Genomic DNA, 26,154 nt, shown 5'->3' on the forward strand with positions numbered 1-26,154 from the left:
GTGTGGAGAAAGAATGGAGCTGCTCATGATCCAAAACATAAAATTATCAAATCTGTGAAACATGGTGGTGGTAGTGTCATGGATTGGGCTTGCATGGCTGTTTCTGGAACAGGAAGTTTACAGAAACAGACCGTCTTCATCATGCAGCAAGACAATGACCCTAAACGCACTGCCAACACAACAAATGACTTCATAAGGTGGGGGAAAGTGGAAGGTTTTAGACTAGCCAAGTCAATCACCACACCTTAACCCAAGTGAGCATGTGTTTCACCTCCTGAAGATGAGACTGAAGGTAGAACAACCCCCCCCCCCCCCACCCCCCAACAAACAACAACAGAAAAGTGTAACAGTTTGGTGATGTCAGTGGGTCACGAAAGGATATGCAAGCGTTCTTTACCTTTAAGACGATCTGTTCCGATACTTTTGCTCACCTAAAAATTGGGTAGTCTGCCACCAGAGGTGCCATGTTTTAAGTTGTTTAGCACATCTAGATCTAAATATCTGATCTGTCGTCTCATATTCGTCTTTCGATCTCAAACCCGAACATCAATATATAGCAAAAGCAATAGAATTGGCCTTGCCGTTCCAATACTTTCGGAGGGGACTGTATTACTGCTTATTTACAGTCGACTCAGTGCATTTTTTTTTCCTTTTAACACGCGTACAGGAGGCTTTCAACACTGTGGTCATGTACTTTGGTGAGAGTCCCAAGACAACTCCTCCGTCTGTGTTCTTCCCCGTGTTCGTGCGCTTCATCAAAGCCTACAAAGTACGTTCAGATCCATTTCTCTCTCCCTCTCTCATACACACACACGCACACACAGATCTTATTATTAATCATACAACAGATGCCGAATGAGGAAACACCTGCTGACTACATGACGATGATGCAGAGTATAAAGACAGAAATCCCAGTTAGTATTCATCTAAAATCATAGCAGATAAATGACTCAGTAACTACAGTGAAGATGATAGTATTGCGATGTAGTTACGAGCTTGAAGAATCGAGTCTTGCTGACAGCTCCTGGGAGTTTTAAAGGGTTAAATCGTGTTCTGCTTGTGAGTGTCCGTCCGTAGTGTAGTGTCGAAAGACGAGAGCAGGTTGTGCGGGTGAGGGGAGGAGAATGACGGATGAATAACAGGAAGATGCAGCTGCGTTTAGTTAAAAGAGCACTGGCTGTGTTTAGGCTGGGCTTGAGCACTCTCCGCTCTGACCCGGACACACACTCATACACACGCCTGTTCCTCACATTGTCCTTCACTTGGATTTATGGACCTGCATGAGGAAACAGGCAGCTTCAGGGTCTGTGTTGCGTGTGTGTGTGTGTGTGTGTGTGTGTGTACGTGTGTTTATACATAATTAGAAGTACCATTACAATGCTCAGCTTTTCTTTCTTGGAATATCCGGTTAGACTGTTTGGACTGTAAAGTAGGGTAAACTGTTAAAGCTGGACTTCTATAACGATGTTTATGTGTGTGTGTGTGTGTGTGTGTGTGTGTGTGTGTGTGTGTGTGTTTTCAGGATGCGGTTGAGGAAAACGAACAGAGGAAGAAACAGGAGGAAGCTATGAGGGAGAAACTGCTTGCTCAGGAGGCCAAACAGCATGACCCAAAGGTATGACATGCTAACTTCCAAGTGCACGCACACACACACACACTCTTCAGCTTCTGTTATAATTTTAGCTCTTTTGTCAGAGGTCACGCTTTTTTTTTGTAAAACATTTTTGCGGTAATAGTTCTTACCATGGCTTTTGCAGGGGGCCCCCTTGTGGCCTGCAGAGTAGCATGTTGTTTTAGTTATCTCCTAACTCTGTTATGATTTCCATCACCACAAGTTTTTATAGTATTTTTGTCATTCTGTTATTTGATGTGAACCTCACGAAGCTCTCGATGTGTATCGGCATGATTGCGCTGCTGCCACACGATTGGCCGACGAGTCATGTTGACAGACCCTGTGTAGAACGCGTACGCTCTGTTCCCCTACAGGTGCAAGCTCAGAAGAAGAGGCAGCAGCAGCATGAGCTCATCGCCGAGCTGAGACGGCGACAGGCCAAAGACCACCGTCCGGTCTACGAGGGCAAAGACGGAACCATCGAGGACATCATCACAGGTGGGAAACGTAGGACTGCAAATCCCATCATTCCCAGCTCCAGGATCACTGTTGTGGTGCTGGGCTCCTCACAACGCCAATGCACCATGTGTTACGCTACACAGTGTCCCCTTCAGCCAAGTGAACAGTAGCTACACCGATACTGATACACTGTGATTTACCATACATCCGTTCTCAGGGAACAAATCTAAGCACGCTTCATTAAGGTAATGCGAGTAGTTCAGGATGGACTTCTCCTGTCACTGCGATCAAAAGGGAAGCATTAATCTCATCTAATGCTTTTGTTTAGTCTGAACCAGTCTAAATGTTTTGTCTGTGTCTCTTGTTACTACTTACTAGGATTTGAAAGGTTTACTAAAGACAGTGCTAAAACAAAGAACATTTCCCAGACAAATTATACTTAATGCTACGTTCACACGGAGTACGTCTTAGCTCAGTGGTATTCATCACTACATTGCTAATTCATAAGATGGCGTTTCTAAATATGGCAGAACCCATGGTAGTTCAGATAGCAGTGACATTTTATTTGAAAGTTGTTTTTATTTTTACTAACCAACAAATCTAAGGAAAATGTTGCTATTCAGATTAAAATACATAATAGCTACATGGACACCAGCTAGCCTAATGGTTAAGCGAAGTCGTTCATGCTTGCTGTCCACATTCTCCAGTTGCCTCTCCATTTTGAAACATGAGTTCAGGTGTTCCGTTGGAATCCACATAAACACCACCATCGGCGCGAGTTCCTGTTTGAAAATGAGATTAAGGCTAAGACTAGGTTTCACCTCTAAAAAGAAGCCGTTATTGTTTGTTTAAAAGCCTTTTTAATCTTACAAACCAGCAGTGTGGAGCAGCCAGTGAAGCATCAACTTCCGTAGATCGCGGATCTTAACTGTGTAAGTTGCGTAAGGAATAATACACTTCGGTGCATGTGATGTGGAGAAAAACTATTCTTACCATGGTGAAGCAGATTATTATCCTTTTCTCTCTCAAAGTTAATAAGATCTAAAAGCTGCGAGCAGCTTAGGGAAATAGGGAAAATAGACTCGGTGAACCTCACATGATATTCCAATTATCACCAAATGTGGCGCACACCATCTTCCGAGTAAGCCTCACAAAGTTATTGAAAGAATGTTGATGTTCTAAACAGTTTGCCTGTAATGTGGCAACAAATCTGACGGCAAAGCCGCCAAACAGTATGTGAGGCTGTGTCTCAGCAAGGACCTTGCACACTGACACAAAATTTGGTAGGCTCCTTCAGGACCATACCCTGAGGCTATGCAACAAATTTTGTGACAGTGCCACTTACTGGTCAAAAGTTAGAATAACATGCTAAAAATGCTTGCATCCAATTGCCATGCCTCCAAATTTTGTCCAATCTTTACCAAATTTGGCTCACGTCATCTTGAGACCTATCTGAACAAAAGTTATCGGAGGAATTTTGATATTCAAATCCTTGATAAGTATCTTCAGGACCACGCCCTGAACGTACCCAAGAAGTTTCATGCCTGCGGCACCTTATGAAGATTAAATCAACACCATCCGTCCAATCAGTTGAGAAATCAGCAATGCTGAGGTATATTGTGAGTTGATGCTTAACTGGCTGAATATTAATTGCTTGTACTGACATATTATTGAGGTGTAACAAGCATTTATACAAATGAATAGGAAAGGATTGTGTGCAAGGAGGAGGTTTGGCTCTCTTCAGGAGCACACAGAGTCATAAATCAGGTCTAATATTGCTGTTCTAACCTCCCTTCCCTCCCATCAGTGCTGAAGAGTGTGCCGTTCACAGCGCGCACGGCCAAGCGGGGCTCGCGCTTCTTCTGTGACACCAACCTGTACGACGAGTCCAACTGCTAGCCCCTCCCTAAGTTCCCTCTCAAAACCTGTCCCTAATTCAGAAGGTTGTTCAGTTCTTTTTGTTTCCCCCTCCCCTAAAAACCTGCATGCTACGGGACACATGCATGAGCTTCCTGTTTCTCCACAGAGCACCAGCAACCACTCCTTTACTAATCTTTGGGCTGTAGGGATGAAAAAAGGTGTTGGTCTGGGATCAGTTCTATGGATGATGAGGAACTGATCCCGGGTCATCCCTCTGAACTGGGCTTTCCATCCTTTGGTTTCAATTCAAACAAAAGATTTCGCTTAGCTGAGGTAGCAAACTGCCAAGCTACCACTGTTGGACCCTTGAGCAAGGTCCTTAACCCTCCCTTGCTCAGTTGTATAAATGAGATAAATGTAAGTTGCTCTGGATAAGGACTTTTTTGCTAGGTTTAGTCATTCTTTATTTAGTGAAAAGGGAAATCGGTTAATATCCAAAACCTACTAGTGTACAATTTTAGACACCGCTTTAGTGCATTTCCGTCATCCTGACACACTGCTATCACTGTTTACATAGAGATTGCATCATGCATTGCACATCTCATAAATGTTTTCCAGACATTCGGTGCGCTAAATAAATGCAGAATACGTGCGGCGGCCATTTTGCGCGAGAGTAGTTTACAGAGAGGGTGGGGCAGTTGTCAGGTGATTCACCTCACACGCAGCAGAAAACTATAACATTTGTGAAACATTCGGATGGAAACATACCTAGATATGATGACTACATGAGAAGGGAAACTGGGATGTGCTTGTTGATTGATCGGACCGGCAAAGCCTTTCCCATGGGGACTCTGGCAAATAAGACTGTACATGTCCTCAGAAACCCGGGATGAATTTACTATATGCCTCCATTCACAGTAGTATTTTTGCATCTTGCTGATGAGCTTAAGAATCAAATACAAATCACAGCATCAAAGAACTTTTGCAACAGTCAGTTGTGCTGCGTCACCCACTGAGGTCTGGCTTGTGCGCCGGTCCTTACAGTTTCACTTCTCCTAACATGCTAATATCATTTTCTCTATCATTCATCCCCAACTCACATGATTTCCTCCTACGTTTCCAACAGAGCAGAGGACCGAGCTGAGTAAATATGGGCCTTTACTAAACGGAGGGTAAGCAGGGCAGCACGACGTCCGGCTTCATCAGGCAGAAATGCTTTGCAGCTGGTTAAATGTGCCTGATATTTTTAAAGGCCTTTTCATTTATTTATTTTTATTTAAATGCTTGAATATTTTGTTGAGTCAGTCGCTTTGTACGTTGCTATACATTACCCTCTTGAACCGTGGACTAACGTGTCCACTTAAAGTTAGAGTATGATTTTCACCAGAAACCCTGATGAGCTCCAAGGAGCTTGGAGCCATTTTAAAGTTGTTTAGCGTTAGAACCTTTCCCCTTTTTCAGAAAGGAAAACTAAGCTGGTCACGTCTGTCCCTGTTGCATGGAACGCTAACATGTCTGCCGTGTCACTGCTTATGATTATAGCTTGCATGCAAAGTTCTGGTGTTCAGCAAGTTCTGCACATGACTTCAACCGAAAATACGGATTTTAATCACCGAGACGTTCGGTCTGATTTACTTTCACTTGATGAGAGCCACTGAAGAGCTTGCTGATCACTTGGACATGCTACATTGCTGTATGGTTTAATGCGTTGTGTTTTTGTACTCATTGCAGTTGTTTTATATATAGATTTGTTATTTCAATACATTGTCGCTGCTCTGATCTGACCGCCATAATAAGCTGGGGAATGACCAACCCCCCCCTCCCCCCAAAAAAAAGCAGAGTTTCTGAATGCAGTTTAGACAAAAATATATAGGATAGAAGCTATACAACTAGACACATTTTCTATAATTCTTTGTGATTTTGTAGTAGTAATACTACTACTACTAATAATAATAATAATAAAGCTGTAGGTGCTGAAGATTTTTCAGCCACAGAAAACCTGTTAAAAGGTTAAAAAGATGCTGACGCTGGAGACTCCTTCCATGAATAGTCCTCATAGAAAGCTTCACTATATCAGTTATCTTTCTCTAGAAACATCAAATTTAGAAAATAATGTGCAAATGCAAAATGTATAAAATGACAACAGTTTTTATTACTTGGAATGTGAAAGAAGCCTAGTGTCTTTTTTTTATTTTGCTATGTTTTAATTCATGAACGCACATACCACACTTCCATTACCGCATGTTGTTGCCATATGGCAACAATGACATTTTAGCATTTAATAGAATACTCAAAATATATCAACTCATTTAAATGACTAAAAAAGTTAACTTATCTCAGATAGGGTGTAATTTTTTTTCCCCTTTAAGTAATTTTTCCTAGTTATTGGAAAGTTCATCACAATTTGAGAGCCTTCACCTTGATGATGACCTTCCCCATGCCCATGTGATTGCAGTTAATGAATGGTCATGTGACATGGCATTGTTTATTGTTATATAAACGTTTTGTATTATAGCCCATCAAAAAATTGGAGATTTCTTGAGTTATTTAATTGTTGCCACATGGCAACACCGTGCCGTAAAGGGTTAACGAGTGTTTCTAGAAATGTGAGTAATTTTTAAGTGCTAAAAGCAAAATACGCACACACTCATATAGGATATAGTATTACAGTATAATAACATCATGTTCTCCCCAAAAAGCAGAACAACAACGATACTATAATATAATGATGTTTATACGTCATTAAAGAATGATTTATTATCATTTATTAAGAAGCTGTATACAAAGAACTGCTACCAAATTAGAAAGAATTATTAGTAAATTCTAGTGATTTATAAATACTAAGTTTGTATAGCTTCTTATTTCCAGACATTTTTGTACTCCCTGTTAACCGGAGTGTTCCCTGCTCTAACTGTGTCCCTTCCCCACCCGCAGATCTCCGAAGCCAGCCGTTCCTGCGAGCTGACGCGGTGATCCGAAACGGGTGGAAGCGACCCTAAAGACCCTCCCTGACCCCTCTCCACCCTGCGCTTATCTCCCTGCACCTCACAGTGACGGCGTGTAGGACAGGACCAAAGCAAACGTCGTCGGTTTTATAAGCGGGTGGGCGAGTCCTTTATTTATTTATGGAAATCCTTTTTGGATCGGAGGAGTCTCTTGTTTCTCTCCCTGTCTCTCAGCAAAGCTACAAAAGCACAGACGTTTAAAAAAAAAAAAGTTCCCACCCTTTCCTTTACTCACACACGTATCCAAACACAACGCATCAGTGTGTGGCCTTGTTGTGGGGGGGGGGGGGGGGGAGAGACATTTCCTGGAGAGTGGTGTGTGAGAGGACACATCCATACACACTGCCAGCACAACATGGGCATCTTTACGTGTGCAATCTATAAACAAAGACTTGCTGATGGAGAGACACGACCGACACCATCTACACCTGTATCCTTACTTCTCCATGGAGAATTACAACAGCACGATTATTAACACCACTTGGGTTAAGCTCGACAGACCAAAACGTCTTATTCCATTTTGTTAAAGAAGTGCCTTTTTCTTTTTTCTTTTTTTTTTTAAAATGAAAAAAGTCGACAGTATTATTTTCTTAAGTATTTAGCCAGTCTTATAATTTTGTACTGATTGTTTTGCTGTTTTTGTACGTACTGATCCCCCCCCCCTTTTTTTGGTATAACATTAGTTGAAATACTGTAAATAGACAGTGCATTGCGGCGTATTGTTGGATTCCGAGGAGAAAGCTTTGCTCTTCAGGACCCGTGTTATTATAACAGGCGACTATGTGCCTTGCATAGTTAATACTAAGCTAACATCAGTTCTCTCCGACTGTATATACTGCTGGTAATTTTTCTTTGCTTGTCAAAGCACTAACGTGCTCCTGAATGCACCTGGATGGATTGAAGCTGCCGGCTGCGTGTTCCACACCCAGGTGGTTATTTTATTAAAAAAAGGAAGAGAAAAAAAAAAAAAAAAAAAAGTTATACATACTGCAGGGGTGCCAATATTTATAGTTTAGCTATAGCGTTTACCATTTTTGAACTCTAAATGAGACGTGATGAAATTTTCTTGCTAGCAGTGTTGGCACCTCTGCATTCTGTATCTGCTTTGTGGAGAAACACCTACAGCATGAACGTGACACTGCATTCAACTGCCTCTCCATGCCAAAGAAGCGAAGGATTAAGATTTCAGAAATGTTAACAGCGTTTAATTGGTTTGTAGGATTAATTATTCTTCTGTATTTAGTATTCTGTAAACTTTGTGAGAATGGCTTCCTTTTGCACTAGCCAGTAAAATGATATGGGGAGATTATTCTGAACTAATACACTAGATACTGCCCTTTAGAGGCAGGATTGAAACATAAGCAACACTAGACCTTGTGCTGTGGGTCGTTCTTAAATATTTAAATGTTGGTTTGTCTGTTTTTTATTTTATTTTATTATTATTTTTTTTTACAGAAACTGTATCATGTAAAAAAGGTGTAAGTGCTGAATGTATAGTCCTGACCTCTCTATTAAGGAAATACAGCATCACTCTATCAGCTTTAACCGTTCCATTCGTCAAAGGAAGCACAAATAAAAACCCGATGTTCCTGATTACGAGTGCGTCTGATATGATTCAGGTCATGAAAATGGAAAATGATTAAAGGAGCGGTTTGTAATGCTGCTGGTTGGAATACGAATTGCACGCTTTAAAGTAATCCTGCGTTCGACACAAGCTTGAATTCCCAACCTCCAACTTTTCTTTTTAACCGTGTTTTTCCTCAACCTTGAGGTGGACGTTCATACGGTCAAGAGTAAATAAACTCACTACTTTACTTTAAATGACTTTAAAGTAGTATTTACTTTAGATCAATCAAAGTAAGACACAATAGTTGGTTAATTGTACAACACTGACCATCCGTTTCCTCTGTTTTAAAGTCCCCATGAAATCTAAACTGAAGTTCTGTGTCTTTTAGGTGGATTACGTTAGCCTTAAGGTCATCTATTAGCTAGTGTGCTCCTAAACAATGACGAAATTGTTTCGCATTTAGAAGCTATGTGCATTCAGAATTCGCAGGCTCTCTCTACCACGAATACGGGTCGACAGTTCTGATGACATCATTCTGCACTTCGGCGTCTCGTCAGATTTTCTGTCCGATCAAAGGCTCTGTTGAATTTGACGTGGCCCGCCCCCAACAGTTGCGATTTTCCCGGCTTTGAGGTAAGTTAAACGCTATTGGCTATTTAAAAAGAAAAGAAAAAGGGAGGAGCCAGGTCGATATGTCCCGCCGCAACTTCCTGTTTCAGTGGAAATTATGTACACTTCACGGGGACCTTAAGAAAGTAAATGCATCATAAACTCCTGATCATTAATGTTCCCCCTCCCCCACCCACCGAGCTCGAAAACGACAGAATTCCAAGTTCAGACTTCCCGCTCCCGATTTAAGTCGGACGTAGCGTTTCTACTGCTTTTCATTTCCTCAGGAGAAATATCAGAATATTTTTTGGGAATGAATCCCAATTTTCCTGAAGCATCTTTAAAATACCCATGACGACTATAGGTCTAGAAAGAAGGCGACACGTTACAAACTGCACCTTTAATCATCTTTTTTTTTTGTGCCATATTTGTTCTCAGCTGCAGAACCAGAAGCCACATCTCGTTTCTGTACACACTGATTTTATTTCAGAATTCTAACAATATCCGTGAACTTTTCGGTAGTTCATGAAGTTCTCCAGCAAAAAAAATAGTGAAACGTTACTCTGTCTCTCCAAAAGAAGGGCTGAGCCACCATGCATTTCTACTATAAAAAGCAGTTTAATTATTCTGCATATATAAAAAAAAGAAAAGAAAAAACTAAATTAAAACAAATAAACAGGAGTACCGAAACGGCTGTAGCTTTGTGTGTAAGCAGTTTATGTTTTTAAAAAAAATAAAATAAAAAGACTTCAGACTTCACTAAATTACACTGGATGGTTTTACAAACGAAGCAAAAGGTGGACGCTGAGTGAACACTGTTAACATGTTACCTGTGTGTGTTACATGCATTAGTCTGTGGAGAAGTTCACTTTCCCACAGGTAGCAGCGAGGCAGTGAGTCTGGGCAGGAGGGCAACAGAGTCTACAGTATAGACTCCACACACACACACACACACACACACACACACACAGCAGAATGCACTTAGAGCTTTAAAAACAAAAGAAGACACTGCACTGTTAAAGGCAAATAAACAACAACAACAAAAAAAACCCTAAATATAATAAGACACTTCAGTTCCCATCGAGTCCATGAAGTCGTCTGCAGAAGCGCTCCTTTACAATCCCTTTAACGATCCTTTCCTCGTTTTTGTCCTTGTGGTCCCGGACCTCCTGGAAGACGCAGCGTCAGGGGAGACGCGCACACTGCTCCGCTGTCCGTTTATCAGTCTCTTTTTCTTCCCTCAGTCAAACGAATCATTTCCTTGGACTACTGACATACACGCAGGCCACAAACACACACCTTGGAATGTTCTTGTAAAAAATAGGCCGTTTTACTTTCAACACATTTCATTCATTCATCCGTATCTTCACTCTTTAAAAGCACTCGAAGCGTTGCATCCTGCGGTCCCTGCGACCTGCTCGTATTCCCGCGGATCCGTCGCGCGCTCGTGTTAAAATGTGTATTATGTGTCGATAGGTATAAAATCAAATTTGTGCAACAAGTAAGACAATCATAAGCCTAATTTAGCGCACACACATACGCGCATTCACACCTCTCTCCTCCAGCAGTACCAATACACATACGAACAGATCTGGTACCATCATCGGGATTCGGGATTGAGCCCGCCCCCTATTCTCCCTTACCGGTTCACTGACAAAAACAAAACAAAACAAAACAAAAAAACCTTGGCTATTTCCTCGACTTCTATACAACCCCCCCCCCCCCCCCCCCCCCAAAAAAAAAAAAAAAAAAAAATAGTAAGAAAAAGAAAAGAAAAGAAAAGAAAAAAAATCCATAGCTGTTACGGTTTGCGTTCTGATTTAGCAGAGAGGTAGAGGCTACATGGAAGGGGGTGAGAGAGAGAGAGAGAGACGGAGAGAGAGAGAGAGACGGGGGGTGGTACTGAGGAAGGGTTGCTAAATGAGTAATGATTAAAAAAAAAAAAAAAAAAAAAAAAAAAAAAAAGGGCATAGAAAAATGTTTTCCTTTTTTCTGACCAAAAGAATAAAATATAATACTGCAATCACATACAAAAGTAGTCCTTCATTATATTTTTTTTTGCTTTTTTTTCTTGTTTTTTCTTTTTTTTACATTTTGTACAGTGTTCTCGCTCTCTTGTTGCTTTTCTTCCGCTGTTGTAAAGGCATGGGGGGGGTCTGTGGGTGGCCAGACACCAGTGGCGCAGCTCGCTGCAGGCAGCTCTACGCCAGCGGGTCGCCCATGTCCTCGTCCCCTGCGGACAGCAGCTCTTTCTTCTCGTCCGTGCTGGCCAGAGAGTTGCGACTGTTGTGGGCGCCCATGTAGAGCGTAGCGTACACCGGGTTGGTAAAGTTTGTGGGCTGGAGGAAGGGGGGTGGTTGGTTGGGAATGAAAGCGCAGAAGGTGGTCAGTAAGTGCACAGTGATGCAGCTGCTTAAGTAAACATACTGCTTATGTACAGATGCAAAAGTACGAACGTAAAGTGTAAAGCAAACGGCTAAAATTCCATAAGCTCCGCCCTCAGTGACACTAATGCTGCAATCGAGAAGAGGTCGGAAGTTGACGGTGGAAAAACCAAAGAAAAACACTCCCTCAAGTCGGAATTCTCACTCAGGGGCTCGGGATGGTCTGCACAAGTCTAAGCTCAACGAGCGACCTCAAATCAACAGCAAACAAAGTAGCCCTTCTTACCGTTAAACTCCGAGTACACAAGATCATCCTCTTTGGATTTTTTGTCTCCTGTTTTGCGGCCAAATTGGGATTTCTTTCTGATTTCCTGATGAGCATGCTTCCTTCATACAGTCCCCTCTGAAACTATTGGAACGGCGAGGCCAGGTCATTCGTTTGCGCTGTGTACCATTTGAGGACGTTTGAGATCGAGATCAAAAGATGGATACGAGACGAAAGTTTTCAGCTTTTATTTCCTGCCCTTTACATCTAGAGGAGTTAAACGACCTAAAACGTAGATCCTTCTGTAACGGACCACCCGATTTGTAGGCGAGCAAAAATATTGGAACACACGACTGACAGGTGTTATGAACATCTTCTCTTGAAGTATTGAAGTAAATGTAATTAATTATCGGTTAATATTTGGTTGCACATCCCTTGCTTGCAATAACTGCACACATTTTTGTGTGTGGGGGGGAGGGGGGGTTCTCTCTTCAGTCTCATCATCGACAGACCAGCTGTTCAGAGCTATTCACTGTTTAAAAATCAATCTGACACACTTGGGTAACAAGAAACACCTGTTCCAACACGCTCCAATATTTTTTGCTCGCCTACAAATCGAGTGGTCTGATATGAAACGTGCTTTATTCGACACTGTTTAACACACAAACTGCAGGAAATAAATGCTGAAGTTCTCAACTCCCTTCACATATGCACATTTTGATCTCAAACCCAAATGTCTTCAGTCTACAGCAAAAAACAGACAAACAAGAAAAGGCCTTGTCGTTCCAATAGTTTTGGAGGGGACTTCTGGATCTGATTCTACTTCTTGCCTGTTTCTTCAAGTCAAATCAGCAGCTGTTGCTGAGACTTTGCGCTAAAAATGAAACTCGGGCTTGATATACTGAGTTCTCTGGGAGTCCCCCCCTCCCCCTCTCTTTAGCACTTTAGCTGCTTTGTTTATTCAAATAAAAATATAACATCATAAACACATTACCGGGTACCGTCTCGAGACCGTGTTCATTTAAGGTGCGTTCACACATACATCGATTTCATCGCCGCAAGCCGCTGTACTGTGAAGTCGCCAGTAGACATTCCTACTACTGGTTGCCATAGCAACATTGATCAGTGGGTGGAGCAACTAGCACTCCACAACAAACCAGTTTTCTTGAAACATTCTGGAGGGAGGGCGTTCGTATATATAAAATTCACCGGTGTATATATGCACCAAAACCTACGAGATGAAGGAGAAGCAGCGTGTGCTCTTTGACCTCTGGCTATTTGTCACATTTCACACAGTGACCTCTGATAAACTGGTACAAATATATAAATATAATCTGTTCATAGCGAGGGTGATGATCACCTTGTCTGGGTCCAGAGTGAAGTCCGAGTCTAGCAGCTCTCCGGCATCGTCGTCAGGCTCTCCCTCGTAGATCTTATATGCAGGGTTCCCGATTTCTACATTCATAGCCCCATTGGTCATCCTCTGGTGCTGGAATCCCTTAGCACTGTAGACACACACACACAGTTTATATTCAACAAGCACATGTCTACCAGACAGCTGGCCTAAGTGTATACACATTCAGCAATACTGAAGAGGCCTGGACCCAAACTAGTCACGAACATCTACTACACACAGGCGCACACACACAAATCCGCACATTATCACTCTGAAGGAGCATCCAGTAGCTTTCAGATGAACAATGCCAGAGGGTGTGTCCACGCTGCTGGCTCAGAAAGCTGGATATCCACACGACAAGACCCACTACAGTTCAGCTACAGCGCACAAGCACAACACCACTACACACTCACACACACACACACACACACGTGTACAGGACAGCAAGGACACAGACAAACAGAACACAGCTCAGTGCTGCGTCCAGCCAGTCCATGTAATTCAGCCGTCAGTGAACAGAACTGACTGACACTCCTGACACGCCGTCGAGGCAGAAGCACAGGAACACCACGGCACAGATACGGAGAGAGAGGGAGGGAGGGAGGGAGGAGGAGGAGGAGAGAGCGAGAGAGAGAGATGGAGGGGGAGAAAAGCACATAGATGGGCTGGTACACTGCGAAGGAAGGAGAAGGGAGCATGGAGGGATGGAGACATGGAGGATGGAGGCCTGCTGTTAAAGAGTTAGAGTTACCGCAAGCATCTGGAGCTGGGCTTGGCCCGCCTCAAAGACCTGGGAGACAGAGACACACAGTTACCCCCCACACACACACACACGAGAGAGAGAGAGAGAGAGAGAGAGAGAGAGAGAGAGAGAGTGAGAGAAGGACGGAAGGAAGGAAGAGAGGCAAGTAGATACAAGTCAGGGATCAACAGATAAGAATCAATAAATAGATAAAAAGATGAACAGAGAGCCCAAAAGGCAGACAGAGAGACAGACAGACAGAACTCAGACAGATAGATGGGCCCTATATCTCATATATATAGATATTGTAAATATGCGTTTCCTTATCAAAATGAATTCCAAAGAGAACCGCTTAAGGAAGTGAACGCTCAACCATCCGGAGAACCCTCAAGGAACCCTTTTCCCCCCAAGAGAGCATACAGACAGTGTTAGGGCCTTTAGGCTTATATGTAGAACCCATAAGTCAGTCATCTGACTCTTGAAGAACCTTTTTCCCCAAAAAAGATTGCAGACAGTCAGACAGAGAGACACGGACAAAAAGACGTAAGCTAGCTAGACAGACGGACAGAGAAGAGAAACGGGTAATTGGGTGTTGAGATAAAGGGTGAGATAGGGAGCTAAAGTGTAGGATAAAAGAAAAACCTGAGTGAGTGAGTGAGGAGTCCAGTGAGTGGGAGCAGTGAACGAGGGACTGAGTGAGTGGTTACTGTGAATGACTGAGCGTGTACAGGGAGTGAGTCGAGTGAGTGAGTGAATGACTGAATGCATGCATGATAGTGAGTACACTGAGTGAGTGAGTACACTGAGTGAGTGAGTACATTGAGTGAGTGAATGGGTGAGCGAGTGAGTGAGTGAGCGAATGAGCTAGTGAGCGAGTGAATGGATGAGCGAGTGAGTACACTGAACGAGTGAATGAAAGAGTGAGTATAGTAAGTTGAGTCTAATCATCATACAAAGGCTGTAAAGCTGAGGGAGTGTATGTGAGCTGAGCCTGGGCAATAAATACAGCTGGAGGATTGTGAGTGAGTGAGTACGTGAGAGAGACAGAGGCCCTTCTCCTCATCTTTGTTTCCTCAGTGACCGAGCTGCTACTCACCCACGCATTCTCTTCTTATACCACAAGATGGCGCCAACCAGCAGCAGTGCCAGTAACAGCAGCAGCAGCACTGGGATGATCACGGAGAGGGCGTCTGTGTACAGAGAGAACACTTTAGAGACTGCTTCATTGGTCCCACCTACACGCTCGCACACGCACACAACTTACTGCCAGATGAGTCTCCTGTGCCTGCAGAAGAAGCAGTGAGCTCACAGCGATAGCCAATCCATCCTGAAGGACACCTGCAAGCACACACACAGACACACACCTGAGAAACGGAACAATGGAAAGTGTGGCTGTTTACACATTACAGAATTTCAGGCAAAAATTTCTTGGCGGGTCTGGGGCTTGAACCCCCGACCTTCTGATGAGTAACCCAGAGCCTTAACTGCCAAGCCACCACCGCCCCTGAAAAGGCACGAGAGAGGGAGGGAGGGGTGTCTAAAGAATATTGGCTAAAGAGGCACTATCACAGAATGCAAGAGAAGAGCGGGAGAGTGTGTCCAAGTGAGACAGGTGGACAAAGACAGAAAGAAACAAGTGAATGAAGAGGAGAAGAGAGGTCTAGAGGATAAGAGAGGGGTGTCTGGTGTATGATATGGACACAAGAGTGCGAGTGCTCTGTTCTTACTTGCAATACGGGAGCATGGTGCGCTGGTCTAAGAAACACTGGCCGTTAATGCAGAAGTCTCTGCAGCTGTAGCAGCTGGGCAGTGTCCGGTCATTAGCGCAGCTACTCAAACACAGCACACAGATTACATTGTCACTAATGCGGCACTAATTCCCCAACTAGCTGAGAGAGTGGTGGAGAGTTAACAGAAGAGGAAATATGAGCGAGCAGCACTAGATAATATGACTTGTACCTGCAGACCACTCCATCAGTGGGATGAGGAACACATTTGCCTTGGCCGCAGTACATGCACTTGTCCAGGCTGCAGGTGGGGCCGAGGAATTTCGAGGGACAGCGGCATTGCTTGGTGCCGTTCGCCGTCTCCAGGCAGGTTCCACCGTTATCACAGAAACCCTCACAGTGGCCTGGAGGAAGCGAGGCAGTGGTCAGGAGCAGTGAAGAAATGTACTGGAATGTAGAGGTCGACCGATGGATCGGTTTTGCCGATCAATCGGAACCGGTACCGGATTTCTGGAACTATCGGTTATCGGCAAAAAACGCACACCGTCGTGGGAGCGGCTGAGAACGGTCCTCGGTCATTATACGGTAAGAGAGCGGCCTCTAGAGGCGAAATAAAAACCATCATTGACGAATTTTGTTGTGCTATTTGAAGTGTTTTTAAAAACAAAACGAAACATTTTATTCATTTTGGATGTCTCTATTTTTATTTATTTAGAGTGATACTTTTTGGTTCAGTTTGGATGTATATCTTATTTACTTTCATTTTTATTAACAGTTCATACACATTAATGATTCTTTCATTAAAAAAAAAGTACAATATGTTGTCCTGGTCCAGTCAGTACTGTTTATTTTTGTAATAAACGGTCCCTCCAGGATTTTGCGATCGCAGAAATGAACGCAAAATCAAGCAAACACAATATTCAGAGGATTTTCTGCAGATTTGGGCCAAGATGCATCACGTGACGTCATCACGATGTGCATTCAGTCAAAGCCTTCTTCAATTTACGTGCGAGTACAGCTAAAGGTGCTCATTTACCATTCACCAACACTGCTAAAGACCGTGTAAAGCAATTTTGTACGATTGCAACATCGCCGATTCAAGTAGCTTTCCGAAAAGAAAGAAAAAAAGTACAAAATCAAATGCAAATTTGCATTTTTGGCTGTAACAATCACAAAAAATATACTTCACGGCAATATGAAGGTAGACGTGTTTTTGTGAACTGGGCATGAACACTCACTGTACTGGCACTGATCTCCCAGGAAGCTGTCGAGGCACTGGCACATGGGCTGGTTCCCGAGGCTCACAGTGCAGCTGCCTCCGTTCTGGCAGTAGTCTTTGCATGTGTTCTGGTTACAGTTGGGCCCAGTGAAGCCTGTCGGGCAGCGGCACGTCGGAGCACCTGGAGAACAGATACCGAAGACCTGCATGTTTAACTGCTAACAGTTAAGCTGTGTCTAGCATTCATATAGAGAAAACCCACTGTGGCCAGTAATCACAACAAAGACGGCAAGATTCAGCAGGACACGGGTAAGTCTGATACGGTTTAAGACTAGACATATACAGAACATGCGCCCGGCATCATGTGTACTGTAGAGCGATACGTGTGTGCGTACCGGTGCGCGACGGAGAACAGGTTCCTCCGTTCTTGCAGTAGTCTCTGCACTGGTCAATCTCACACCTCTCACCACTGTAGCTGGTGGGGCAGCGGCACTTGGGCTGACTGCGAGCGTTCAGGAAACAGCTGCCTCCATTCAGACACTGAACATTACACGTAGGGGCTGAGAAAGAGAAGCGAGAATGAAAAACAGGGCGGGCGGGGGGGGGGGGGGGGGGGGGGGACCCTCACCGCAATGCTAAGCTGGATAAGAGGAATGCACGCTTGCCGCTGACGAGGTGTTTGTACGTTACAGCCGCAGTGAGAGCAGAGACAGGACTTACTGACGGGGGCCTGAGTGGCTGGAGGCAGTTCCACACACGTGCCATTATCAGCCACACGATCGTTAGGGCAGGTACACACTGGACCACTGGGGCTGAGCAAACACAGCCATTCACACTTCTTCCTGTCGCATGGGTTCGCCACTGAAACACACGTACCAGAGTGTTAGACAAAACAGCGACTGTCTTATGGTCTTGCTTATAAATGAGCTCTCTCTCACACACACACACACACTTACTCTCGGGCTGTTTGTAGCGGTGGTAGAGCACTATGTCAGTGGCGTGATTGATGCCTGTGGTCAGGTTCTCCATTGTGCCTCTGCCGAATTTGTTGACGCGGAACACGAAGTTGTTGATGTAGGTGACGCCGTAGATGTAGTCCTCAAAGATATCGATGCTGAACGGGTGGAGTAGATCTACAGCACACACACACACTCATTACAGCCAGCCACTTTAACCAAAAGTATGACATTTTCGAGGTTCTAACAGCGCCGTATTACTGTCATAAACAGAGCGAGTGCGGTTTCGGCTACTGAACTGTTTTTGACGTTGGATACGGCCACCACGGGGTCTGTGCCATCCAGACGCACGCTGCCGATCACAGACAGTTTAGCATCGGCCCAGTACAGGCGCTCGTTGAAGTAGTCCACTGCCAGACCTGCACACAGAAGGAACACGCTGCTTGAGTCGAACAACACGCACGTCACTGAAAAGTCCACCAGCACGGTCAGTGGAACAGTCGAGGATATCCTTTTGCATCACAAACCATGTAAGCTGATAATGGAGCAATAAATTCAAACTCGGCTTAGCAAAGCTTGTTTCACGAAAAGAGGAATTTGCCCTGAAGAATGCTGAACCATATATACATTTTATATTTTATATATATATAAAAATAAAGAGATGAGTTATATGAGCTCATGTTTTATTTAATGATTTAAATCTAATTAGCATTTAAAAAAAACCCCAAAACAAAACAAAAAAAAAACCAGATAGTGATATATTTTTTTTTAAATCGATTCTAAATCTTTAGGAAAAAAAAAAAAAAAAAAAAATTCAAAATGCCTATTCCCTGAATACATATTTCCAATCATTTTGGGAGAAACATAATACTTTTAAAGACTACCGTTTATACAACTACAGTATGTATGTATGTTAATAACTCAAACCATATTATACGTGTTTTTTCCCCTTGTGTTCGCTTTCGTCTCAGTAGCCTGAGCCAATTAGTAACCTTGATGAGATGATTCTTGTAAAACTGCTGTTATTTGTCATGTCGAAAGCACACAATATGGACGGATGGAACCGAAAAAAAAAAAAAAAAACAACTGCATTGATGCTTGTACACCAACACCACCTAGTGGTAGCTCAGTCATCAAACGTGACTGTCCGTTTTATTCCCCTTTTTAAAATTTTTTTGTTCTTTGTGATCGTTGCTGGGTATGGCAGACTTGCTGAGATTTACCGAGTTCTAGGCTTCCCTGCTTAATAAAAGAAATCAAATGAAATGGAGCAGACTCACCTGTGGGCCACTGCAGGTTCTCGTGCACCAGCGTCTGCCTCAGAGTGCCGTCCATGGCTGCGGTCTCAATTTTGGGGTGATTTCCCCAGTCCGCCCAGTACATGGTCCTGAGTTACCAAATAAAACGCGGCCGTTCGAACATTATATCAAAATCGAGCCACGCCTATATTTATTTACTCATTCATCATTCAAAACATTGTTTTATGGTCATTTATAATGGGCTCCATTAGCATTATGCAAAAATGATATATTAACATACAATAATTGGCTTCCGTACTGTGTGTACATATAACCGAACACCACATTGTTCCAAATGTCACGTCATCTCACCCTCTTGGTGGATCCACAACAATGGCATAGGGCTCATCGATCATGCCCGAGATCAGCGTCTTCCTGTTTTGGCCGGTGATCTGGGCCACCTCGATGACATCTCGGCCCGAGTCTGTCCAGTACAGGTTCCCGGCCACCCAGTCCACAGCAATGCCTCTGGGCGTCTTCAGACCTGGGATCTGCGCCAGAGAGACGATCCAATAACATAGTGAGTGTACAGATATAACGAGGCGTTCTGTGAAGAGATTTTTAGCAGTTTTTCAAAGGAAAAGGCTTTGTGTTTTTGCAGGAACGTGACGAGCTGTATTATGCTCTTATTAACTTCAAGAGAAAGTGAACGATCTGACTAGGGCGAGCTAGTTTTGTGGACGTTCCATGGTGTTAAAAGTAACTATAAATGGATAAAAAGTATTCCTCCGCTTTGGTGTGATTGTGTGTGTTAGAGCAGATAGCGTCTGCCGGCAGTGTGTACCGCGAGGTTGGCGACTGTTCCCTCGCTCTGCCGCGTGTTCCGGTGAGAGTTGGACGAGGTGCCGGAAGACGAAGACGAGGAAGTGGAGGGCAGCTGGAAGGAGGAGATGCCGCTGGTGTGCCAGTTGGTCCAGAAGATGCGGTTGGTCTTGATGTGCAGGTCCATGGCGTCGATGCGCACGTTGGCGTCGCCCTGGAAGGTCTGCTCGTACACCCAGTTGGGCATGCCCGGGTCCAGACTGCGGATCTCGTTATCATCAGCGATGTAGAGCACCTGCCTGTTGATATTCAAACCTGACCGAGAGATAGGAGACACGGAAAGTGGAACAGGAGGGCCGATGAGATTCATCTTTTGGTCTTCGGAAGCTTTACGTACGGACGTAATGCTGTTCGTGTTTTAAATAAAGCACGGGGAACGGAGGGAATCCCATCTCAAATTGGTCTCATTTGACCTGCTCGGGCAAGTCTATTCAAACTGCATTCGAATACCTCCTGGTATTACGACGGCGTCTAACGTCACAATCGAACATCAGCGGTAGCGCTAGACATTCCTATGTTTTGTACACATCCAAGTAAATCATGAGCAAACAATATACATTTATCATGAACCTTATAAGTTCTTATTCAATTAATCTACAATAATAGTGCGTGTCATTAACATTTAGCCATTGATATCCGTGTAAAAACCTACCTTTTTTTTTTTTTTTTCTTAAAAAACGCCTACAATACACTATTATGCCAAATCCAAAATGGCTCCCCTTTCACAAAATACACTCACTACAGAAGTTATACCAGTAACTGTATATTATCAAATGGACGTCACTGCATACCCAATAGAGTATTAGATATTTACACCCAGAGATGGAGTCCCCAATGATAAACACTCCAAGAAATGGTTGTTTTATTCAGTTTTATTACGAGTATTTCATTTATTTAAATATTTAATCGCCGTAAAAGGCATGGATTCATTCAGAATTTCCATACACGCGCCATTTGGCGAGTAAAGTGTAGAAAAACATGATTGAATACACTTAAAGACGAGTGGACTCCTATACATTCGGGTAAGATGTGGGCTGGTGCTGCGCTTGAACACAAACGCTATGAATACTGAAAAGTATGCTAATGAAGCACTTACTGTCAGCCTTGCAGGTGTCGCTGATCTTGGTGAAGTACTTGTGGCAGCTGCACTTGTAAGAGCCCTTGGTGTTGTTACAGATCTGAGAGCACACGCCAAACTGTCTGCACTCGTTCTTATCTGAAAAGGGGGACATGTGGTAAACTCGACAGCACCTTAACTGTCCACTGTCTTCGATGCAGCTGCTGCACTAGAACAACTAGTGTGTGCGTGTGTCATTCTGTCTGTGTGCGCATCTCTGTGCTTGTGTATAGAGGGAGGAGGGCACCTTGGCAGTTGCCGAAGCCGTTGTTCTCGAAGCCGGGTTTGCAGGAGCAGAACGAGTCGGTGCCGTTCGTCGTACAGTGAACCTCTTCCGTCTCTCCGCACAGAGACCTGTTACTCTTACAGTCGTTCAGCATAGTGTCTGCGAACACACACACACACACATCAGATGCTCAAAATGAAGTTCTTAAACGCGACCGTAACAAAGACGTCTCAACGTTGAGAGAGACGTCTCACCTGTCTTGCAGCCGATCTCATCAGAGCCGTAGTCCTCGCAGTCGTTGAAATAGTTGCAGCGCAGGGTGGAGCTAATGCACTTGCCGTTGCTGCACTGGAACTTGTCCTTGCCGCACTTGCTCGCCTTCTCATCTGTTCAAACACAAAGTCATGCAGAGTTCATTTACGGCACCCTAAACGCATCCTTCACACCCACGCGCTCGTGTTTTTCTGTTTTTATTTCTTCCTCTTCGATTTTAGTAGGAAGAACGCCGCCAAAAGGTCGGCAACCGCAAAAGATTCAGATTCGACTCCGCCTGGCTTCGTCGTCACGCCCCTTCCTTACCGCAGTTCGTCTCGTCCGAGTTGTCTCCGCAGTGGTTGATACCGTCACAGCGTTTGCCGCTCCAAAGGCACACGCGATCGTGCAGGCAGCGGAAGTTTCTGGTGGGCGGACACAGGAACTTCCCTACAGGTGGAAGGATACTCGTTAGTTTTCAGAATATCTATTTCCTCCTCTCTGGTTCTGGTGAATTCATTTGCTCGACTCACGGCACTCTTCGGGGTTTTCATCAGAGTTATCGCCGCAGTCGTCCTCGCCGTCGCACTTCCAGGCCAGCGGCTTGCACAGAGTGTTGTTACACTGGAACTCGTCGTTGGGGCAGAGACGCTCTACTGTGAGCGAGAGAGAGAGCGAGAGAGAGCGCGTGTAACTGGATGTACATAAATGAACTTGTTAGCAATAAAACCTGCTGTAGTTGGGAAATAATCCAGGATGCTGCATCATACCACCCTGACCTTGATTATTTTTCTTATAACAGCGAGTTAAACAGCTTTGTGTTTTACTCCTTGTTTATAGCAACGAGCCAGATCTACAGTATCAAGTGCGCGCGCACACACACCTGTGTCATGACACCTCTCTTCATCGCTGCCATCCATGCAGTCAGCGTCAGCGTCGCAGCGCCAGCGCAATGGGATGCAGTGGCCATTTTTACACTGGAACTGGTCGGCATCACACTTTAGAGCACAGCCATGCTGCACACACACACACACACACACACACACACACGTATTAACCACATACTGCTCCTTGTGAAGCAAATGACATCACATTGGTAAACCTCTCTCTTTCCCCCTTAACTTAACGTCACTGTTGTTTATACGGTTGGGGGCGGAGCTAATTTCTGTACTATAATAAATGCAAACAAAAGCCTGCATTTAAGCAGCTAGCCGGATCCACTGCTGATATAGCGGCGTCAGCCTTTGAGATTGCACAACTGTTCTACGTCAAAAACCGCGCCTTTAACATTGCAAGATGTTGCTATGGTTACGCTGTAAACGATCAAACCTATTGAGATTCAGAGACAGCTGGAGCTGAAAGAAGACGACGAAGAAGACGAAGAAGAACAAGAAGGAGGACAAAGTGAGTCGGAGAGAAAATAATAATTAAAAAAAAAAAAAAAGAAAAAGAAAAAAAAAGAAAAGAAAAAGAAAAAAAAAAAAAGGTGTGCAATTTGAGCTTCGGCACCTCGTCAGAGCCGTCAGCGCAGTCATGGTCGCCGTCGCATTTCCATCGTCCAGCAATGCAGCGGCCATTGGTGCAGGCAAACTCGCTCTCCGAGCACTGACGCGGCACTGCAGGACACACACAGTAACACACACACACACACACTATCCTTTATCTCGAACTGGAGCATATCCAGCACACCAAGATGGCATCATGTTCAAAAAGATATATGCTTGGCGAGCTGGGAAAACCCTTCACATGCTCAAATCTGGAGATTTTCTACTGTATATAGTTTTGAATATTACACTTTCCTGAAATGAAATAGGTTTAAACAGATCTAGCTACAAGACATCCTGCCTACCTTTAGAATTGTAATCTGCTTATGGGAAGGGGAAAAAAACAAAAAACCAACAACATTACTGCAAACTGTAACATATTCTCACTTTGACTATCAGCATCGTCCACATCACCGGAGGGGAAGAAAACAAAACAAAACAAAAAAAATCACTCGCAGCATTTAATGAGCCTCAGAACATGAGCGTTAATCGCAGAACATGAGCCTCGCCTCCATCTCTTCACTCAACCCATCTCTGTTCATTCCCAAGGCGGTGGGGAAATAATCGTTGATTCATTCACTCACTTCTGTTCTGCTGGCAACATTTCCTGTCATTAACGTCTTTTCATTAGGTCAGATTATCCTCTGTCGCCTGTACATCGCGTCCTAAGGCCTACGCGCTCTTCTCTGTTTTGATGATCTGACAGCACAGGAGCATCAAAGACAGTTCGGATTATAAACCAAATTGATTAGGTTTATCCAATAACCGGATTAAAGCAGGATTAAAACAGTCTTGATGGTTAAGGCTCTGGGTTACTGATCGGAAGGTCGGGGGTTCAAGCCCCAGCACTGCCAAGCTGCCACTGTTGGGCCACTTGAGCAAGGCCCTTAACCCTCTCTGCTCCAGGGGGCGCTGTATCATGGCTGACCCTGTGCTCCGATCCCAACTTCCTGACATGCTGGGGTATGTGAAGAAAAGAATCTCACTCTACTCTAATGTATATGTGACCAATAAAGACTCATCATCATTATGAAGTCCACTGTGTGAGAAAATATCACACATGCAAGATTTTAGACATATGAGACTGCCTGTTTTTACTGCTGTCTTTGTTAAAGTCCCCGTGAAGTGCCTTAAATGCACAGCGTTAATCAATACGTTGACGTGATTTCCACTGAAAGCTTACCTCACAGCCCGGACTAACCCGTACCCAGTTTTATAATGGTGGGGGCGGGACACTTGAGATTCTAGAGAGCATTTGATTGGACAGAAAATCCGATGAGAAGCTGAAGAGCAGAATGCTCAGCATTAAAACCGTTGATCCGTATCGGTGGTAGAGAGAGAGAGAGAGAGAGAGAGAGAGCAAATTTTGAATCCAGAGATCTTCTAAATGTGAATTATGTCGTCGTTTTGGAGCGCGTTAGCTCATAGATAACCTTAAGGCTAACATATTCATACTAAAGGCCACAAAACTTTAAACTTGCTCCTTAATCAACATGCTCTATGAAGGAAAATAGCTGAAACAAGGTTTGAGTGTAGCCTAAATAAATAAAACCGATTTAATGTAGAGAATCAAAGTATGTTGTTGGTTATTTCTAAAATTTAACCATGGCAACAGCAGATTTTCCCAGACTGCCACACATATAAAGGAGTCACAATAGAGCTACAGAAGCGAACGTCAAACAAGTTCAGAATAAGGGTTTCAACCAGGGGGAAAAGGATGGGTAGGTAGGAGAAAGAAAGGCTGTAATAAAAGTTCATGCCAATTCTTTCCTGAGAAAGCACAAATAAATTAACTGGGAATCCAAAGCCATCAAAATGACCACAGTTTAACGGATTTACGCTGGGGAAACAGAATCGGTCACCGAACAGCAAGAAATGATAAACACAATGCCATAGAGAACACATGGAACGTCTCATTTTTGACAGGGTACACTAGCTCTGCACCATTCCACCACTAGAGGGACGGGTGCTGAAATTGGCAGCTTCGGTCATTAAACATTGAATGAAAAGAAAAAATGGATGTGAAGAGGGACAAGAGTGGAGTTCATATGGAGAGAGGGAATGGAGGAGCAGTGACCTACCTCTGAGTCAAGCCACCATGTCAGTATGAAATGAAGAACAAACATAAGGTGAAGTGACTGGCATTCATGAGCAATGTGGGCAATGTCATGAAACAGTGCGAACCGTGGATATGGTAGGCACACACATGCACACACACACACACACACACTTCAATTCAACAATTCTATACATTTTACTTGCGACTTAACACGCACCCCAATCTGTGGTGCTCGAACAGACACAGAATGAGAGTGAAACCATTACAAAGCCACCAAGTTCAGGCCTCACAGCAGGGCTGTGTGCGCCAGAGAACATTTCCCATAATTCCAGACCAGACCACCTACCGCACTTCTCCTCATCGGAGTTGTCGCCGCAGTCGTTGTCGTAGTCGCACTGCCAGCGGCCCGGGACGCAGCGGTTGTTCTTGCAGCGGAACTGATAAGGCTCACACGTTCTCTCATCTGCCACACAGAGACACGAGAGCTCAACGCAGAGTTTACACAACATGTAAAAGCAGAGCAGACGAAACAGAGGCTGCGTACCGCACTCCTCCTTGGGCTCATCCGAGCCGTCGCCACAGTCGTCCTCGCCGTCGCACTTCCAACGTGCAGGGATGCAGCGACCCGAGTCCTTACAGCGGAACTCGTCCACACCGCACGTCATCTGAGCTGCAGAACGAGAGGGGAGGAGGAGGAGGAGGAGGAGGAGGTAGGTCACACGCGGGTCATTAGACACACAACATAACCAGGGAGACAAAACAATCTGATAACTGCCCAAAACATTATCAATATTGATAAACCTTGATATCCAAACAACTCCAGGTCCACACTTACTTTCCTAACTCTTGTAACGAAATACCTTTTCTATTAAACTCCGAATATGATACCTTCTACAGAATACAAAACATTTCAAATCAATTAGTCAGAGAAACCTGTTCATACTAGGTCTTGCTCGAGTTTCAAAAGCCACATTGAGACGAAAATCACGTCTCCGGTGCCATCCAGACGGCTAGGAATCAACGCGAGACCAGCTT

The 26,154-nt window shown here is 44.2% G+C and overlaps 2 protein-coding genes across 13 annotated transcripts in view; one reads left to right on the forward strand and one right to left on the reverse strand.

Moving 5' to 3' along the window:
- fmnl3 (formin-like 3) overlaps positions 1-10,832 on the forward strand; it is a 59,001-nt gene extending 48,169 nt beyond the window's left edge. For 6 of the 11 annotated variants that reach the window (XM_017487356.3, XM_017487354.3, XM_017487359.3 and 3 more), the window contains 5 exons: positions 668-769; positions 1,523-1,615; positions 1,987-2,110; positions 3,879-4,014; positions 6,866-10,832. In XM_017487356.3, coding sequence (XP_017342845.1) covers positions 668-769; positions 1,523-1,615; positions 1,987-2,110; positions 3,879-3,970 — 411 coding nt within the window. In that variant the 3' untranslated portion in view covers positions 3,971-4,014; positions 6,866-10,832. Of the gene's footprint in view, positions 1-667; positions 770-1,522; positions 1,616-1,986; positions 2,111-3,878; positions 4,015-5,057; positions 5,104-6,865 lie in introns of all 11 variants that reach the window. The other 5 variants (XM_053686231.1, XM_017487358.3, XM_053686229.1 and 2 more) reach the window with 3 other exon arrangements.
- Positions 9,844-26,154, reverse strand: part of lrp1ab (low density lipoprotein receptor-related protein 1Ab) — a 152,368-nt gene continuing 136,057 nt past the window's right edge. Inside the window, exons 67-89 of one of the 2 annotated variants that reach the window (XM_017487059.3) lie at positions 25,664-25,789; positions 25,466-25,582; positions 23,026-23,132; positions 22,400-22,532; positions 22,050-22,169; positions 21,844-21,966; positions 21,519-21,650; positions 21,286-21,423; positions 21,018-21,137; positions 19,884-20,176; positions 19,412-19,590; positions 19,082-19,188; positions 18,101-18,220; positions 17,802-17,978; positions 17,566-17,706; positions 17,241-17,405; positions 16,865-17,026; positions 15,859-16,030; positions 15,627-15,728; positions 15,164-15,237; positions 14,996-15,089; positions 13,122-13,266; positions 9,844-11,451 (exon numbers count right to left, since the gene is read on the reverse strand). In XM_017487059.3, the coding sequence (XP_017342548.2) occupies positions 11,314-11,451; positions 13,122-13,266; positions 14,996-15,089; positions 15,164-15,237; positions 15,627-15,728; positions 15,859-16,030; positions 16,865-17,026; positions 17,241-17,405; positions 17,566-17,706; positions 17,802-17,978; positions 18,101-18,220; positions 19,082-19,188; positions 19,412-19,590; positions 19,884-20,176; positions 21,018-21,137; positions 21,286-21,423; positions 21,519-21,650; positions 21,844-21,966; positions 22,050-22,169; positions 22,400-22,532; positions 23,026-23,132; positions 25,466-25,582; positions 25,664-25,789 (3,185 nt within the window). In that variant the 3' untranslated portion in view covers positions 9,844-11,313. Of the gene's footprint in view, positions 11,452-13,121; positions 13,267-14,995; positions 15,090-15,163; positions 15,238-15,626; positions 15,729-15,858; positions 16,031-16,864; positions 17,027-17,240; positions 17,406-17,565; positions 17,707-17,801; positions 17,979-18,100; positions 18,221-19,081; positions 19,189-19,411; positions 19,591-19,883; positions 20,177-21,017; positions 21,138-21,285; positions 21,424-21,518; positions 21,651-21,843; positions 21,967-22,049; positions 22,173-22,399; positions 22,533-23,025; positions 23,133-25,465; positions 25,583-25,663; positions 25,790-26,154 lie in introns of both variants that reach the window. The other variant, XM_053686225.1, reaches the window with a different exon arrangement.

Source organism: Ictalurus punctatus, chromosome 15, assembly GCF_001660625.3.
Source record: "Ictalurus punctatus breed USDA103 chromosome 15, Coco_2.0, whole genome shotgun sequence".
Taxonomy (NCBI): domain Eukaryota; kingdom Metazoa; phylum Chordata; class Actinopteri; order Siluriformes; family Ictaluridae; genus Ictalurus; species Ictalurus punctatus.